The 16,823-nt window shown below is 53.0% G+C and overlaps 1 protein-coding gene across 5 annotated transcripts; it reads left to right on the forward strand.

The window, feature by feature from the left end:
• The first annotated feature begins 2,047 nt into the window (after positions 1-2,047).
• Positions 2,048-16,107, forward strand: RAPSN (receptor associated protein of the synapse). 5 transcript variants are annotated; one of them, XM_033205445.1, is made up of 8 exons: positions 2,048-3,657; positions 4,275-4,613; positions 10,599-10,757; positions 11,318-11,416; positions 11,506-11,628; positions 12,032-12,073; positions 14,939-15,138; positions 15,255-15,805. In XM_033205445.1, exons 1-8 carry the CDS (start codon positions 3,466-3,468, stop codon positions 15,409-15,411), a joined length of 1,311 nt encoding a protein of 436 aa, XP_033061336.1. In that variant the 5' UTR covers positions 2,048-3,465; the 3' UTR covers positions 15,412-15,805. The 5 variants fall into 5 exon arrangements, with proteins under 5 accessions (XP_033061336.1, XP_033061337.1, XP_033061334.1 ...); XM_033205443.1 differs by having other exon boundaries at positions 2,053-3,657; positions 12,032-12,085; positions 15,255-15,803; XM_033205447.1 differs by lacking the exon at positions 15,255-15,805 and adding an exon at positions 15,824-16,107 and having other exon boundaries at positions 2,061-3,657; positions 12,032-12,085.
• The last annotated feature ends 716 nt before the right edge of the window (positions 16,108-16,823 follow it).

A 16,823-nucleotide genomic window follows, 5' to 3' on the forward strand; every position in this document is an offset into this window, starting at 1 on the left:
CTCCTGGGCTCAAGCAATCTGCCTGCTTCAGCCTCCTAGTGTGCTGGGATTACAGGCGTCAGCCACTGCCCAGCCCAACTTGTACATGAATTTTTTTTTTTTTTTTTGAGACGGAGTCTCACTCTGTCGCCCAGGCTGGAGTGCAGTGGCACGATCTTGGCTCACTGCAAGCTCTGCCTCCCGTGCCCACGCCATTCTCCTGCCTCAGCCTCCCAAGTAGCTGGGACCACAGGCACCTGCCACCACACCCGGCTAATTTTTTGTATTTTTAGTAGAGATGGGGTTTCACTGTGTTAGCCAGGATGGTCTCAATCTCCTGACCTTGTGATCCACCTGACTCGGCCTCCCAAAGTGCTGGGATTACGGGCATGAGCCACCGCGCCCGGCTGTACATGAATTTTTATAGCATCATTATTCATAATAACCAAAAATGAAACGACCGAAATGCCCATTAACTGATGAATCAACAAAATGTATATCCAGACAACGAGTATTAACCAACCACAATAAGTAATGAAGTTCCGGCCGGGCGCGGTGGCTCAAGCCTGTAATCCCAGCACTTTGGGAGGCCGAGACGGGCGGATCACGAGGTCAGGAGATCGAGGTCATCCTTGGCTAACATGGTGAAACCCCGTCTCTACTAAAAAATACAAAAAACTAGCCGGGGGTGGTGGCGGGCGCCTGTAGTCCCAGCTACTCTGGAGGCTGAGGCAGGAGAATAGCGTGAACCCGGGAGGCGGAGCTTGCAGTGAGCTGAGATCCGGCCACTGCACTCCAGCCCCGGCGACAGAGTGAGACTCCGTCTCAAAAAAAAAAAAAAAAAAAAAAAAAAGAAGTTCCGATACGGTTGAAAACGTAGATGAATCTTGAAAACATTATGCCAAGTTAAAGAAGCCAGTCACAGATGACCACATATTGTATGATTCCATTCCTATGAAGGGTCCACAATAGACAGGTCCATAGACACCGGGTGGCTTAAATAACAGAAATTTATTTTCTCACAGTTCTAGAGGCTAGAAGTTCAAGAACAAGGAATTGGCAGAGTTGGTTTCATTCTAAGGCCTTGCTCCTGGGCTTGTAGATAGCCATCTTCTCCCTGTGTCTTCACATGGTCTTCTTCTATGTGACTGTGTCCTTTTTAAACATTTATTGTGGGCCAGGTGCAGGGGCTCACGCCTGTAATCTCAACACTTTGGGAGGCAGAGGTGGGCAGATCACAAGGTCAGGAGTTCCAGACCAGCCTGGCCAACATGGTGAAACCCCATCTCTACTAAAAATACAAAAATTAGCCAGGTGTGGTGGTGGGCACCTGTAATCCCAGCTACTCAGGAGGCTAAGGCAGGAGAATCACTTGAACCTGGGAGGGGAAGGTTGCAGTGACCCAAGATGGCACCACTGCACTCCAGCCTGGGCAACAGAGGGAAACTCTGTCTAAAAAATCAAAAACAAAAACAAAAACAAAAAACGTTATTGTGGCCAGGCATGGTGGCTCACGCCTATAACCCCAACACTTTGGGAGGTTCTGAGGCAGGTGGATCAACTGAGGTCAGGAGTTCGAGACCAGGCTGACTAACATGGTGAAACCCTGTCTCTACTAAATACAAAGAATTAGCCAGGCATAGTGACACACACCTGTCATCCCAGCTACTTGGGAGGCTGAAGCAGGAGAATCGCTTGAACCAGGGAGGTAGAGGTCTCAGTGAGCTGAGATTGTCCCTCTGCACTCCAGCCTAGGCAACAAGAGCAAAACTCCATCTCAAATAAAAATTTATTGTTTATTTTTTGAGACAAGGTCTTGCTCTGTTGCTTGGGCTGGAGTGCAGTGGCGCAATCATGGCTCAGTGCAACCTCCACCTCCAGGAGTTCAAGACCAGCCTGGGCAACATGGTGAAACCCATCTCTACAAAAAACTAGCCGGGTGCAGTGATGCACACCTGTGGTCTCAGCTACCCAGGAGACTGAGGTGGGAGGATCACTTGAGCCTAGGAGGTGGGGGTTGCAGTGAGCTGTGACTGCACCACTGCACTCCAACCTGGGTGACAGAGTGAGACCCTGTCTCAAAAGGGGCAGGGGGGATACCAGTCTTTCTGGATGAGGTACCATGTGACTTCATTTTACCTTAATTACCCTTTAAAGACCCTGTCTCCAAAGACAGTCACATTATGAGATAGTGTTAGGACTTAAACATATGCATTTGGTTGGCGGGGGACATGATTCAGCCATATCAAGGTGGGGAGTGGAGTGGTGTAACTGCTGCTGGGTGTGCGTCTCCTTTTTGGGGTGATTAAAATGTTCTGGAATTAGTGGTAATTAGTGTGCATCTTTGTGAGTATACTAAAAATGGCTGAATTGCCCAGCCGAAAAGGATGAACTTTGCGCTGGGGCAGGAAGAAGGCTGGCAGGCAGAGAGAGGAGAAAAGGGGCTGGATGAGCTGGCCTGCTGGCAGGGGTCCCAGTACTACGTAAGACCTTGCCCTTCTCCACAATATCTGGTGTTAAAGCTCATTATGGGGACCCTTTCAACCCGGGGTTGGGATTGGAATTGAGACACTGAAACTTCAAGAGCTGGGCTCTGGCCCAGGTGGGCATTTGCCACCCAGCAAGATAGCCTCGTGCAGCACATACGGGGTTTCCTGTTGCGTGCACTGTCCTAAGTCCTTCTCAACTCTTTCGTCATTGAGTTCTTATAGCGGTCTAGTGAGCTAGGTACCATTCCTCCCTTCAGCCCACGGTGCCGGGTCACTTGACTAGGGTCCCACTGGGAGTTCGAAGGAAGCCAGGCTAGAGCTCAGGCCTCTCACCAGCTGGAGGCCTTTCCCAGACTCTCTAAGGTGAGAGGCGCTGAATGGTGTCGGCCTGGGCCTGAATGAGTGACCCATGGTGCTCAGTGAATTTCAGGAACAGAGCCAGGGGAGGCTGTGGTGGGGGGTGTCTTGATGGGGGAGAAACAGGGCTGGGCGCTCACCTGGCTTCCCCGGACCTGCAGGTCCAGCCTTGCTCTCCTTCCCCCGAGCACCTCTGGCCCAAGGCCTGCCCACTTGCTGGAGCTGGCCCCTTGGCGAGGCTGCTGGGAGGGCCCGTGCTGCCAGGGCGATCAGAGTCAGTGTTGGAGGTGATGAAGGGACGCCCAAGAGGGTGCCCAGGAGGCAAGATGCCTGTATGTTCACGGAAGCCACGTCCCAGCTCGCGAGTGGGTGCGGCAGAGGCCCGCGTGACCTTGCTGCTGACATTCCTCAGAGGCCACGTGGCCCCAACTGGCAGGGACAGCTGCGGACAGGGGCTGAACCAGCTTTGTTCCCAGGGTGGCGCCTGCTCTCCATCCAGGCCCCACTCCCGCTCCCACCCGATGCTGCTTTTGTTCCCAGGTTTCAGGGGGCAGCCGGCACTGTGATTCCTGTGCCATGAGTGCCTAGAGGCAGGGAGCCACGAGGGGTCACCCCACGTGGGGCACAGGGCTTGGGGAGCATGGGGCAGGACCAGACCAAGCAGCAGATCGAGAAGGGGCTCCAGCTGTACCAGTCCAACCAGACAGAGAAGGCACTGCAGGTGTGGATGAAGGTGCTGGAGAAGAGCTCGGACCTCATGGGGCGCTTCCGCGTGCTGGGCTGCCTGGTCACGGCCCACTCAGAGATGGGCCGCTACAAGGAGATGCTGAAGGTGGGTATACCCGGCCTGGGGGCGTGCGAGGGTCAGGCTGGGGCCGGATGTCTCCCAGGCTCCCCAGTCCCCTCTCAGCCTCCTCGGGCTCCCCTGTGTCCCACAGGCTGGCAGCCGGGGCCGGAGGCTCTGAATTTATATCTAAGGCCCTGGGTCTTAGATGCTGAGTCTTGGCATCAGATTCAGGCCTGTGGCCTTGAACTGCAGTGCCCGAGTCTCTGAGACTGAGGTTCTCTAGCCTCGGGGTCGAGGGTTCGTGGGTCTCAAGCCCAGTGTAGGTTTCAGCCTTCCTGTCTGGTGTTCTGTATCTGAGCCTGGCGGGGTGTGGGCTCCACGGTTGAGGCTGGGGGTGGGTGGGTGGTGGAGACTGCAGATCTGAGACTTGGGATAGAAGGTGAAGGCTGCGAGCCTGAGCTGGGGAGGTGAGGCTGGAGTGTAGGGAAAGTAGCTGAGGCTGGCAGGTAGAAGCTCTGGGTCTGAATATTTGGGATCTGCTGCTTTGGGTATGAGGCTCGGGAGTGGGTGTGGGGCCTCCAGGTCTGAGCCTGCAGTGCAGGCTGGGGTCCAAGGCTCAGAGTCCAGGCTGAGCACCACCTGCCCATCGTTGCGGTGTCCAGTTCGCTGTGGTCCAGATCGACACGGCCCGGGAGCTGGAGGATGCCGACTTCCTCCTGGAGAGCTACCTGAACCTGGCCCGCAGCAACGAGAAGCTGTGCGAGTTTCACAAGACCATCTCCTACTGCAAGACCTGCCTTGGGCTGCCTGGTACCAGGGCAGGTGCCCAGCTCGGAGGCCAGGTCAGCCTGAGCATGGGCAATGCCTTCCTGGGCCTCAGCGTCTTCCAGAAGGCCCTGGAGAGCTTCGAGAAGGCCCTGCGCTACGCCCACAACAACGATGACGCCATGCTCGAGTGCCGCGTGTGCTGCAGCCTGGGCAGCTTCTATGCCCAGGTCAAGGTGGGCCTGTGCCCCAGGGGGACAGCAGTGGAGGGTTTTGGGGCTCCCTCTCATGAGGCACACACCCTGTAGCACTACCTCATTCAGCCCTCCTTGGGATGGCTGAGGGATGAGGCAAGTGAGATCAGAGGGAAAAGGCTCTTCCAGGAAGGTAACAACTTGGCCAGGAGGCCAGCAAGGGCAGAGCCAGGATTCAAACCTTGATCTGTCTGACTTCCTGGAGGAATAATGGGAGGCTCCTCTGTGAGGACAGGCCAGCGGCCTGCCCTACCATGTTTGCTGTGTGGTCTTGGGCAAGTCACCTCTCCTCTCTGAACCTTGGGAGAGATCTGTAAAATGAAGGAGAATAGGACTCACCTTACAGTGGGGTTGTATGGAGTCAGTCACCAAATCTTTATTGAGCATCTACCATATCCCAAGACTGTTGGCCCAGGGTGTAGCAGTGAGTAGAACAGCCAAGTCCCCGTCCTCACCAGGGCTCCGTTCTAGTTGGGGAAGAAAGACGATCACCACAGTCAGGAAGTCAAGTGGTTCAGAGAAAGCGAAGTGGGCAAAGGGCTGGCAGCACTGGGTGTGGGGGTGTCATAATTTCAAACACGGTGGTCGGAGGGCCTCGCGCAGGTGATGTTTGATGGCTTGAAGAAGAGAGGGTGCGTCATGCAGAAATCTGGTGAGAGAACATTCTAGGCAAAAAAGGGGGAACCCCTAAAACCAAACTGGACCCTGGGGAGGCACCCTGGAATGTTTCCTGGAATGTTCCAGGAAGGACAGAGGCCACCATGGCTGTCAGGTGTGTCTCAGGTATGTGTGGAGGTAGAGAGGTGAGAGGAGGAGGGTCAACTGTGAAGGAACTGATAGGGTCAGCGACTGCAGGTTCTGACCCTGGGTATTTTTTGTCGGGGGGTGGAGCAGGGCGGAGTTTTGCTCTCGTTGCCCAGGCTGGAGTGCAGTGGCGCCATCTCGGCTCACTGCAACCTCCGCCTCCCGGGTTCAAGCGATTCTCCTGCCGCAGCCTCCCAAGTAGCTGGGACTAAAAGTGCAAACCACCATGCCCGGCTAATTTTTGTGTTTTTAGTAGAAATGGGGTTTCACCATGTTAGCCAGGTTGGTCTTGAACTCCTGACCTCAGGGATCCACCCGTCTTGGCCTCTCAAAGTGCTGGGATTACAGGCGTGAGCCACCATGCCCAGCCAACCCTGGGTATTTTTGGTCCCTTTCCACTCAGGTATCTGTGCTGTGCTTGGTCCATGGGGGATTTAATGCCTGGCCCCAGTCGATGCTTAATAAATCTTGGAGTTAGTAAGTGGATAAATGCTGATGGATCCAAGCTGGGATGGGCGGAAATGAGTCACCAAGGATGACAGCCAGGACTTTGTTTTTCAGAAGCAGATGTAAGGGGGAGCCATTCAGTGAGATGAGATAGGACTAGGGCGGGACAGGGGTTTTAAAAATCTTTTTAATTCTGAAGAAAAAAATAAAAATAAAAATAAAAATAAAAATAAAAATAAAAACAACAAAAAAAGCAAAAAACAAAATTCTGAAGAAAAGTAAGCTGGGCATGGTGGCTCACGCTTGTAATCTCAGCACTTTGAGAGGCTGAGGGGTGAGGATCACTCAAGACCAGGAGTTCCAGACTGGCCTCTACAAACAGTTTTTTTTTTTTTTTTTTAATTGGCAAGGCTCATGCCTATAATCTGAGCACTTTGAGAGGCCAAGCAGGAGGATTGCTTGAGCCCAGGAATTCAAGAGCAGCTTGAGCAGCATAGCAAGACCCCAACTGCACAAAAATTTAAAAATGAACCAGACATAGTGGCTTACACCTATAGTTTCAGCTACTCAGGAGGCTGAGGCAGGAGGATCGCTTGAGCCCAGGAGTTTCAGGCTGCAGTGAGCCATGATTGCTCCACTGCACTCCAGTCTGGACAACAGAGCAAGACCCTGTGTGAGAGGAAAAAAAACCACAAGTGTGGGCTTATGGGGTGCTCATTGCTAGTGGGATGTCCATGCTTCTAAATCTTTTCAGTTACCAGAACAACTGAGGTTTATACTGATATTTCCAATTCAAATCTAATGTTTCAGGAGCTCCCCTTAACTTATTGTAAACTTGTCTTTTGTCTTAGATGAAAAATCTTAGTTTCTAACAACATAATTAAATATTTGCTTTACCCTACAAAATACGTAAAATAATTCCAAAAGACAATACCAGTATAACTCTAGAAAATAAAGACAACTGAATGAAGTTTAAGATTTATTTGCTGTTCTGCCTGTAATCCCAGCACTTTGGGAGGCCGAGACGGGCGGATCACGAGGTCAGGAGATCGAGACCATCCTGGCTAACATGGTGAAACCCCGTCTCTACTAAAAATACAAAAAACTAGCCAGGCGAGGTGGCGGGCGCCTGTAGTCCCAGCTACTTGGGAGGCTGAGGCAGGAGAATGGCGTGAACCTGGGAGGCGGAGCTTGCAGTGAGCTGAGATTGCGCCACTGCACTCCAGTCTGGGCGACAGAGAGAGACTCCGTATCAAAAAAAAAAAAAAAAAAAAGATTTATTTGCTGTTCTTTTGGCTTTCTTCTTTTTTTTTTTTTTTTGAGACACTCTTGCTCTGTCACCAGGATGGAGTGCAGTGGCTCGATCTCGGCTCACTGCAACCTCTACCTCCCAGGTTCAAGCGATTCTCCTGGCTCAGCCTCCCAAGTAGCTGGGATTACAGGCGCATGCCACTACACTCAGCTAATTTTCTGTATTTTAGTAGAGACAGGGTTTCACTATGTTGGCCAGGATGGTCTCAATCTCTTGACCTGGTAGTCCGCCCACTTTGGCCTCCCAAAGTGCTGGGATTACAGGCATGAACCACCATGCCCAGCCTTGTTTTTATAATAAATATATATCCCACTATGGGTAAACTGAGTACTTTTGTTCTAAAGTCATTGAAATAATTTTTTTTTTTAGAAACGGAGTCTTACTCTGTTGCCCAGGCTGGAGTGCAGTGGCGCGATCTTGGCTCACTGCAAGCTCCGCCTCCCGGGTGGTCTCACGCCATTCTCCTGCCTCAGCCTCCTGAGTAGCTGGGACTACAGGTGCCCGCCACCATGCCTGGCTAATTTTGTGTGTGTGTGTGTGTGTGTGTGTATTTTTAGTAGAGACAGGTTTCACCGTGTTAGCCAGAATGGTCCCTATATCCTGACCTCGTGATCCGCCCGCTCATCCTCCCAAAGTGCTGGGATTACAGGCGTGAGCCACTGCGCCTGGCCAAAATAATTATTTTGTGAGTGTGGTTGTAGTAATATGACACACAGTTAGGGACATTTATTTACTTTTTTTTTTTGAGACGGAGTCTCGCTCTGTTGCAGGCTGGAGTACAGTGGCGTGATCTCGGCTCACTGCAACTTCTGTCTCCCAGGTTCAAGCGATTCTCCTGCCTCAGCCTCCCAAGTAGCTGGGACTACAGGCACGTGCCACCACACCTGGCTAATTTTTTTGTATTTTAGTAGAAACAAGGTTTCACCATGTTAACCAGGATGGTCTCAATCTCCTGACCTTGTGATCTGCCCACCTCGGCCTCCCAAAGTACTAGAATTACAGGCGTGAGCCACCGCACCCAGCCTTAGTTTTTGTTTTGTTTTGTTTTGTTTTTTTTGAGACAGAGTCTTGCTCTGTCACCCAGGCTGCAGTGCAGTGGCTCCATCACGGTTCACTGTAACCTAAAATCCTGTGTTCAAGCTATCCTCCCTCCTCAGCCTCCTGAGTAGCTGGGACTACAGGCACGTTCTTCCACATCTGGCTAATTTTTTTTTTTTTTTTTTTTTTTTGAGACGGAGTCTTGCTCTGTCACCCAGGCTGGACTGCAGTGGCCGGATCTCAGCTCACTGCAAGTTCCGCCTCCCGGATTTACATCATTCTCCTGCCTCAGCCTCCCGAGTAGCTGGGACTACAGGCGCCCGCCACCTTGCCCGGCTAGTTTTTTTTTGTATTTTTTTAGTAGAGACAGGGTTTCACCATGTTAGCCAGGATGGTCTCCTGACCTTGTGATCCGCCCGTCTCGGCCTCCCAAAGTGCTGGGATTACAGGCTTGAGCCACCACGCCAGGCCATCTGGCTAATTTTTAAATTTTTTGTAGAGACAGTGGTCTTGCGATGTTGCCCAGGCTGATCTTGAACTCCTGGTCTCAAGCTGTTCTCCCAACTTAGCTTCCCCAAGTGCTGGGATTACAGACATGAGCCATTGCACCTGACCTCCATTTTCTATTTTTAGATATTTTTCAAATTCAATTTAATTTTTTTTTTTTTTTTTTTTGAGACGGAGTCTCGCTCTGTCGCCCAGGCTGGAGTGCAGTGGCCAGCTCTCAGCTCACTGCAAGCTCCGCCTCCCGGGTTCACGCCATTCTCCTGTCTCAGCCTCCCGAGTAGCTGGGACTACAGGCGCCCGCCTCGTCGCCCGGCTAGTTTTTTGTATTTTTTTAGTAGAGACGGGGTTTCACCGTGTTAGCCAGGATGGTCTCGATCTCCTGACCTCGTGATCCGCCCGTCTCGGCCTCCCAAAGTGCTGGGATTACAGGCTTGAGCCACCGCGCCCGGCCCAATTTAATTTTTTTAACCTGTAAAACATTTATATGGCTTCAGATTTAAAAGTACGTAATAAGGCGTATTAGGAAAAGGTTTTCATTGGGGTTATTGACACTTCTCTCTTGGTCGTGTTAACTTGGAGCTGCTTGTTAAATATTAAGTGAAAGATCAAATAGATTTACCTTGAAAAAGAACAGTGAAATGGAGCTTTAGCTGAAGGGAAATGAGGTCAAGAGAAGGTGGGTTCGTTTTCCTTTTTCTTTCCTTTCCTTTTCTTTTCTTTTCTTTTTTTTTTTTCTTTTGTGAGACAGAGTCTACCTCTGTCACCCAGGCTGGAGTGCAGTGGTGCAATCTCAGCTCACTGTAGCCTTGACCTCCTGGGCTCAAGTGATCCTCCCACCTCAGCCTCTTGAGTAGCTGGGACTACAGGCATGCACCACCATGCACAGCTGATTTTATTTTTGTAGAGACGGGGTCTTGCTAAGTTGCCCGGGCCATTCTCAAACTCCTGTGCTCAAGAGATCCTCCTATCTTGACCTCCCAAAGTGCTGGGGTTCCAGGCCTGAGCCACTGTGCCTGGCCCAGTTTTTATTTTTTAAACGAGATGAGAAATGCCAGACATGTTTGCACGTGGATGGGAAAGATTCTGTAGAAAGAGAGAACCTGACAATGCAGAGACTGCTCATCGGGGGCTGGCGTTTGATGGGAACAGGAACCGTCCTCCACAATGACAGGAAAGGAAGCAGGGAGCGTGGGAGCAGAGGTGCGGAGGTGGGAGATCTGGTGGAGACAGGAGGGGAAGGAGCTTCTCCCTGATTTTCTTCCTTTTCCTCTTGGAGCAATGAGGCCAGGTCATCAGCTGACCATGGGCAGGTAGAAAAGGCATTTCGATGCTTGAGGAGAAAATACAAGCCAGTGGTTGCATCACCTTCGCTGAATCTGTCTGATATTGTTTAAGCCTGTTGTGCTGGCAGTCTGCCACTGAGCTTCAGTGAACACCTGCTTCTGGGTGCCAGCAGGCAAGCTCTAGTGGAGGGACCTGGTATCTCCCGTCCCTGTGCATCTCTGAAGCTGAGGAGTCCGTTTGGCATTGGGAGAAAAGAGAAGCCAACTATATTTTCTTGTCTTTTCATTCATCCACTCAGCAAATATTGATTGTGTATCTACCAAGTACCAAGAACTGTGCTAGGCTCTTGGGATTCATCACAGACCAGATGAGAATCCCTGAGTCCACGGAGCCCACACCTTTGCACTGGGTGTTCCCTCTACCTGGGCCACTCTTGTCCTGGATGCCACAATGAATGAGTAGACACTTGGGCCCCCCGCCCCTACCTGCTGTTAAATAAGCCTGGCCCAAGAGCCCTCGACTTGGGGCAGCCTCTGCCACTCAATTTGCCTCCTTCCATCCCACGTGCCCTGCAGGACTACGAGAAAGCCCTGTTCTTCCCCTGCAAAGCCGCAGAGCTCGTCAACGACTATGGCAAAGGCTGGAGCCTGAAGTACCGGGCCATGAGCCAGTACCACATGGCCGTGGCCCATCGCCTGCTGGGCCACCTGGGCAGTGCCATGGAGTGTTGTGAGGTGGGGCAGCGGGGAAGGGGGCAGGTGGGTGATGAGGTGGTGTGGGCCAGGGACTGGGGCCTGGGACAGCAGGGCCTCCTTCTTCCAAATCAGCCCCTGGAGGCCCCCCAGGGCTTGCCCCTGGCCCACCCTCTCTACAGCTGAGCCCCTGAAGGAAACATCTGTCCCCTAGTCTCATCCCAAACCCCACTCCCTTCCAATCCATCTGCAGGAGAGGGGGCTTCCTTCTGTCCCCAACACCCTATATGGGGTACTTTGAAGGGTAGAGACGGTAGAGGGCCAGTTTCTGGAGTCCCACTGACCTGGGTTCACATCCCAGCTTTGTCACTTACCGGGTGACCCCAATCAAGTCACTTCTCTATGAGCCTCACTTTCCACCCACCTTGCTGGGTGCTGTGACTTCATGGTTCGGTGCGTGAGGCCTCAGCACCGTGATAGATTTGCTAGGCTCTGAGGATGTTGCTTCCTTGGGGCTGTTCCTTCAGAGGGGCCCATTGAGGGGAGGGCACTCCAATGGTGGTGGCAGAGGAGCAGGTCTGAGCCACTGGCCTCCCTCGCAGGAGTCTATGAAGATCGCACTGCAGCATGGGGACCGGCCACTGCAGGCGCTCTGCCTACTTTGCTTCGCTGACATCCACCGGAGCCGTGGGGACCTGGAGGTGAGGTCACCGGGATGCAGGGGCTGGGGGCGGGGGACAGGGGCACAGGCCTGATGCAGTCTGATTCCATCCCCCACCTGGCTCTGCAGACAGCCTTCCCCAGGTACGACTCCGCCATGAGCATCATGACCGAGATCGGAAACCGCCTGGGGCAAGTGCAGGCGCTGCTGGGTGTGGCCAAGTGCTGGGTGGCCAGGAAGGCACTGGACAAGGTGAGGCCGGGCCTTTCCCACACCCTTCAGCCCTCCCAGCGCTCCCCACTTGGGGCCAGTAGGTCGGCCGGCTCTTTCAGCCACTTCGTCTGATGTCAGCCTCACCCTGATCCTACGAGGCCAGGACATTCCTGGTCATTTTCCGGGCTCAGAGAAGGCCCATCGCTTGCCCTGGGACCCACAGCTAGTAAAGGCCTGGAGCTGGGGTTGGAACCCAGGCTGCTGGGTAAACGGAGACAGGAGGTCACTTGCCCACACAGCCTCTATGACTAGGCCCTAGGCCCTTCCTGCTGCTTTCACACACAGGGCAGCTGCCATGTCACCCTCCCCAGGCCTGCCCCCCATCCCGTGCTTCCCTGGGAGACAGCTCTGCCCGCAGCCCTGGCCTATGTTCACCTTCCAGGCTCTGGACGCCATCGAGAGAGCCCAGGATCTGGCTGAGGAGGTGGGGAACAAGGTCAGACTTGATTCTGTGTCCTGGGTCTGGGGTCAAGGGCCCAAGTGGGGGACTTGGGTCTGGGGAAAGGCCTTCCTGAGCCTATTCCCATCATGAGCACTCCCTGATCCTGGGAGCTGCCTGCAGCCAACCCCATACCCTGGCTCTTTCTCTGCCACACAGAAAGCACTTCTGAGGGCAGGGCAGGAGTTTCATAGCTTGGAGGATAGCAGAATTCCTCAGAAGCTTCCTGATGTTGATTAAAACTCCTAACAGTGGACTGGACATGGTGGCTAACATCTATAATCCTAGCATTTTGGGAGGCCGAGGTGGTAGGATCACTTGAGCCCAGAAGTTTGACAGCAGCCTGGGCTACATAGTGAGACCCACTTTCAAAAAAAAAAAAAAAAAATTTTTTTTTGAGATGGAGTTTCGCTCTTGTCTCAGACTGGAATAGCATGATCCCAGCTCACTGCAACATCTGCCTCCCAGGTTCAAGTGATTCTCCTGCCTCAGCCTCCTGAGCAGCTGGGATTATAGGCACCTGCCACCACACCCAGCTAATTTTTGTATTTTTAAGTAGAGATGGGGATTCACCGTGTTGGCTAGGCTGGTCTTGAACTCCTGACCTCAGGTAATCCACTTTGCCTCGGCCTCCCAGAGTGCTGGGATTACAGGCATGAGCCACCATGCCCGGCCTCTACAAAAAATTTTTTAAAAATTAGCCAGGTGGCCGGGCACGGTGGCTCAAGCCTGTAATCCCAGCACTTTGGGAGGCCGAGACGGGCGGATCACGAGGTCAGGAGATCGAGACCATCCTGGCTAACATAGTGAAACCTCGTCTCTACTAAAAAATACAAAACACTAGCCGGGCGAGGTAGCGGGCGCCTGTAGTCCCAGCTACTCGGGAGGCTGAGGCAGGAGAATGGCGTAAACTCGGGAGGCAGAGCTTGCAGTGAGCTGAGATCCGGCCACTGCACTCCAGCCCGGGCGACAGAGCAAGACTCCGTCTCAAAAAAAAAAAAAAAATTAGCCAGGTGTGGTGGCACACACCTGTAGTCCCAACTACTCGGGAGGCTGAGGTGGGAGGACAGCTTGACCCCAGGAGGGCAAGGCTGCAGTGAGCTGTGATTGCTCCACTGCACTCCAGCCTGGGTGACAGAGTGAGACCTTATCTCAAAACAAACAAACAAAAACTCCTAAGAGTGGCCTCCACTCCTTGAGCACTGAGCACACACAGGGTCCTTATGAGTACTGGGTCCAGTCCTCACTGTCTCCCTGTGAGGTGGGTACAGAAAGCCCCATTTTACAGATGAGAAAAAGTGAGGCTCAAAGAGGCGTCCAAGGTCCCACACCTACTAACTTGTCTGTTTTAACTACAAAGCCCATGTTCCAAATTTAATAATGGTATCTAGTGCTCGCTGTGGCAGCCCATATTCTGAAACTGGAATAATACAGAGAAGATTAGCATGACTTAAAAACCAAAACCAAGGCTGGGTGCGGTGGCTCACGCCTGCATTTTGGAAGGCTGAGGTGAGCAGATCACCTGAGGTCAGGAGTTCGAGACCAGCCTGGCCAACATGGTGAAACCCCGTCTCTACTAAAAATACAAAAATTAGGCCGGGCGCGGTGGCTCAAGCCTGTAATCCCAGCACTTTGGGAGGCCGAGACGGGCGGATCACGAGGTCAGGAGATCGAGACCATCCTGGCTAACACGGTGAAACCCCGTCTCTACTAAAAATACAAAAAACTAGCTGGGCGAGGTGGCGGGCGCCTGTAGTCCCAGCTGCTCGGGAGGCTGAGGCAGGAGAATGGCGTGAACCCGGGAGGCGGAGCTTGCAGTGAGCTGAGATCCGGCCACTGCACTCCAGTCCGGCGACAGAGCGAGACACCGCCTCAAAAAAAAAAAAAAAAAAAAACAAAAATTAGCCAGGTGTGGTGGTGGGCACCTGTAATCCCAGCTACCTGGAGGCTGAGGCAGGAGAATCACTTGAACCCGGGAGGTGGAGGTTGCCATGAGCCAAGATTGTGCCACTGCACTCTAGCCTGGGTGATAGAGCAAGACTCCATCTAAGAAAGAAAAAAGAAGAATCGTAATAATCTTATCCAAACCTTAAAATCTTGAAAACAGGTTTACCACTTCTCAAAGCCTTCCGGATGTGCATTTCTATGAGATCCTATGCACAGTTCAACCAAAATGCCAAAATTTGGTTGGATTATAGCTACTCTGATTTACCTGGGTATCAGGCTGATCAGAAATGCTGATGAGCTATTGCGTGTATATTTAATTAATAAAAACAGGAAAGCAAATTAATTATTATTATTTTTTTGAGATGGAGTTTCACTTTTAGAGCCCAGGCTGGAGTGCAGTGATGTGATCTCGGCTTTCTGCAACCTCTGCCTCCCGGGTTCAAGTGACTCTCCTGCCTCAGGCTCCTGAATAGCAGGAATTACAGGCGCCCGCCACCACCCTCTGCTAATTTTTGTATTTTTAAATAGAGATAGGGTTTTGCCATGTTGGCCAGGCTGGTCTCAAACTCCTGGCCTCAGGTGATCCACCTGCCTCGGCCTCCCAAAGCACTGGCATTACAGGCATGAGCCACGGCGCCCCACCTCAAAGTATTACGGAGTCTGTGCACCAGGTTTGGTCATAAAATCTTTCAAAAACATGGAGTCTCCAGGCAGTTCTGGGGGGTGAAGACCTCTGATCTCCCCCACCCCCTCATTCTGCATGAAAGGAAGCAAGGTCCCAGAGAGGGCAGGACGTTTTTCCGAGGTCCATCAGGAAGACAGGGAAGTGGCTGAGACTGGAGCCTGCCTGCACTGACTTTGCTCTCATCCCCCACCGCCACTCTCCACTCCTGCGGGCCCCAGCTGAGCCAGCTCAAGCTGCACTGTCTGAGCGAGAGCATTTACCGCAGCAAAGGGCTGCAGCGGGAACTGCGGGCGCATGTCGTGAGGTTCCACGAGTGTGTGGAGGAGACGGAGCTCTACTGCGGCCTGTGTGGCGAGTCCATAGGCGAGAAGAACAGCCGGCTGCAGGCCCTGCCCTGCTCCCACATCTTCCACCTCAGGTGGGGACTCCTGCGGGGGGTGGACAGGGCTGGCCAGGGTCTGTTCGGGACACTCTAGGGCCTAGCTGGCCTAATCACAGCAATAATACTAATAGCAACCACTTAACCTTGGCCAGGCGTTTTGGCTCACGTCTGTCTTGCCAACACTTTGGGAGGCCGAGGTGGGCTGATCACTTGAGCCCAGGAGTTCAAGATCATCCTGGCCAACATGGTGAAACCCCGTCTCTACTAAAAATACAAAAATTACCCAGGCATGGTGGTGGGAGCCTGTAATCCCAGCTACCCAGGAGGCTGAGGCAGGAGAATCACTTGAACCCGGGAGGCAGAGGCTGCAGTGAGCTGAGATCTGTGGCCATTCTTATCATAATCCCCAAAGAGAAGTCAGATAGGCCCCTCAAAGGTCATTAGGTCAGACATCCAGGCCAGACCTGCCCTGGGTATGGCTCCATCCCATCCTCTCAACTCCCAGCCCATGCTCTGCCCTGGAGGTCCCTGGGGCAGAGGAGGAGAGGGGCAAGCAGGGTGCAGTGGGAGCCTGCCCCATTCCCTTCCCTTCCACTGCTGCTGAACAGCCACCAGGATGTGTCCCAGCCCCTGCAGAGGGCAGGCAAGGAAGGAAGAGAGGGCCCAGGGCCCAGAGGGAAGGACAGGCCTCGGGAGTGGACAGGGCCCTTTGCCTCCCCAGGTGCCTGCAAAACAACGGGACCCGGAGCTGTCCCAACTGCCGCCGCTCGTCCATGAAGCCTGGTTTTGTGTGACTCCCGAAAGCAGGTGTGGGCTTCCTCCTCGCCGCTCCTGCCCCTTCTGCACTGTGCACTGGAGACCCATTTACTACTGGGGCAGCTGCCAGCATGTCCTCACCACAGCCAGGGCCTTGGGGCCTGCCCACGGCTGCTCCCCTGGGCCCAGCTCCCCTCCCTCCCTCTTTGTACTTTGCTCTTCATAGAAAAATAAACTGTTTGTACCTGGTCCCAGGGATTCCGACTTCCCATGCCCAAGGTCTGAGGAGTGGGGAGAGTAGGACTGAGGCTCCCCACGGGAGCTTCCTCAGAAGCAAGCGTTTCCTCTGCACATAGGTACTAGGGCCTCCAGCTGCCCCTCCAGGAACTTGGGATGCCACAGAGATGAGATGCCTGCAGTGAGAAGCTGACATGCAGGAGGTGGGAGCGTATATGATAAACAGGAAACACGCAGTTTGGAAAGCCTGATGGGAAGCTGCTATAGACAAATCATGTCCCCCCACATTCCTGTGTTTGAAGCCTTAGTCCATTTGGGCTATTGTAACAAAACAGACTGGGTGGCTTGTAAACAACAGGAACTGATGTCTCACAGTTCTGGAGGCTGGGAAGTCCAAGATCAAGGCACCTGTAGATTGGGTGTCTGGTGAGGGTGCACGTTCTTGTTTGCAAATGGAGTCTTCTTGCTGCTGTGTTCCTGCATGGTGGAAGGGACAAGCAAGTTCTCTGCATTGCTTTTTTTTTTTGAGACAGGGTCTCACTCTGTCACTCAGGCTGGAGTGCAGTGGCGAGATCTCAGCTCACTGCAACCTCTGCCTTCTGGGTTCAGGCAGTTCTTCTGCCTCAGCCTCCTGAGTAGCTGAGATTACAGGCACGCATCAACATGCCTGGCTAATTTTTGTGTTTTTAGTAGAGATGGGGTTTCGCCAAGTTGGCCAGGCTGATCTC

Source organism: Trachypithecus francoisi, unplaced genomic scaffold (assembly GCF_009764315.1).
Source record: "Trachypithecus francoisi isolate TF-2019V2 unplaced genomic scaffold, Tfra_2.0 Lachesis_group8, whole genome shotgun sequence".
Lineage (NCBI taxonomy): Eukaryota > Metazoa > Chordata > Mammalia > Primates > Cercopithecidae > Trachypithecus > Trachypithecus francoisi.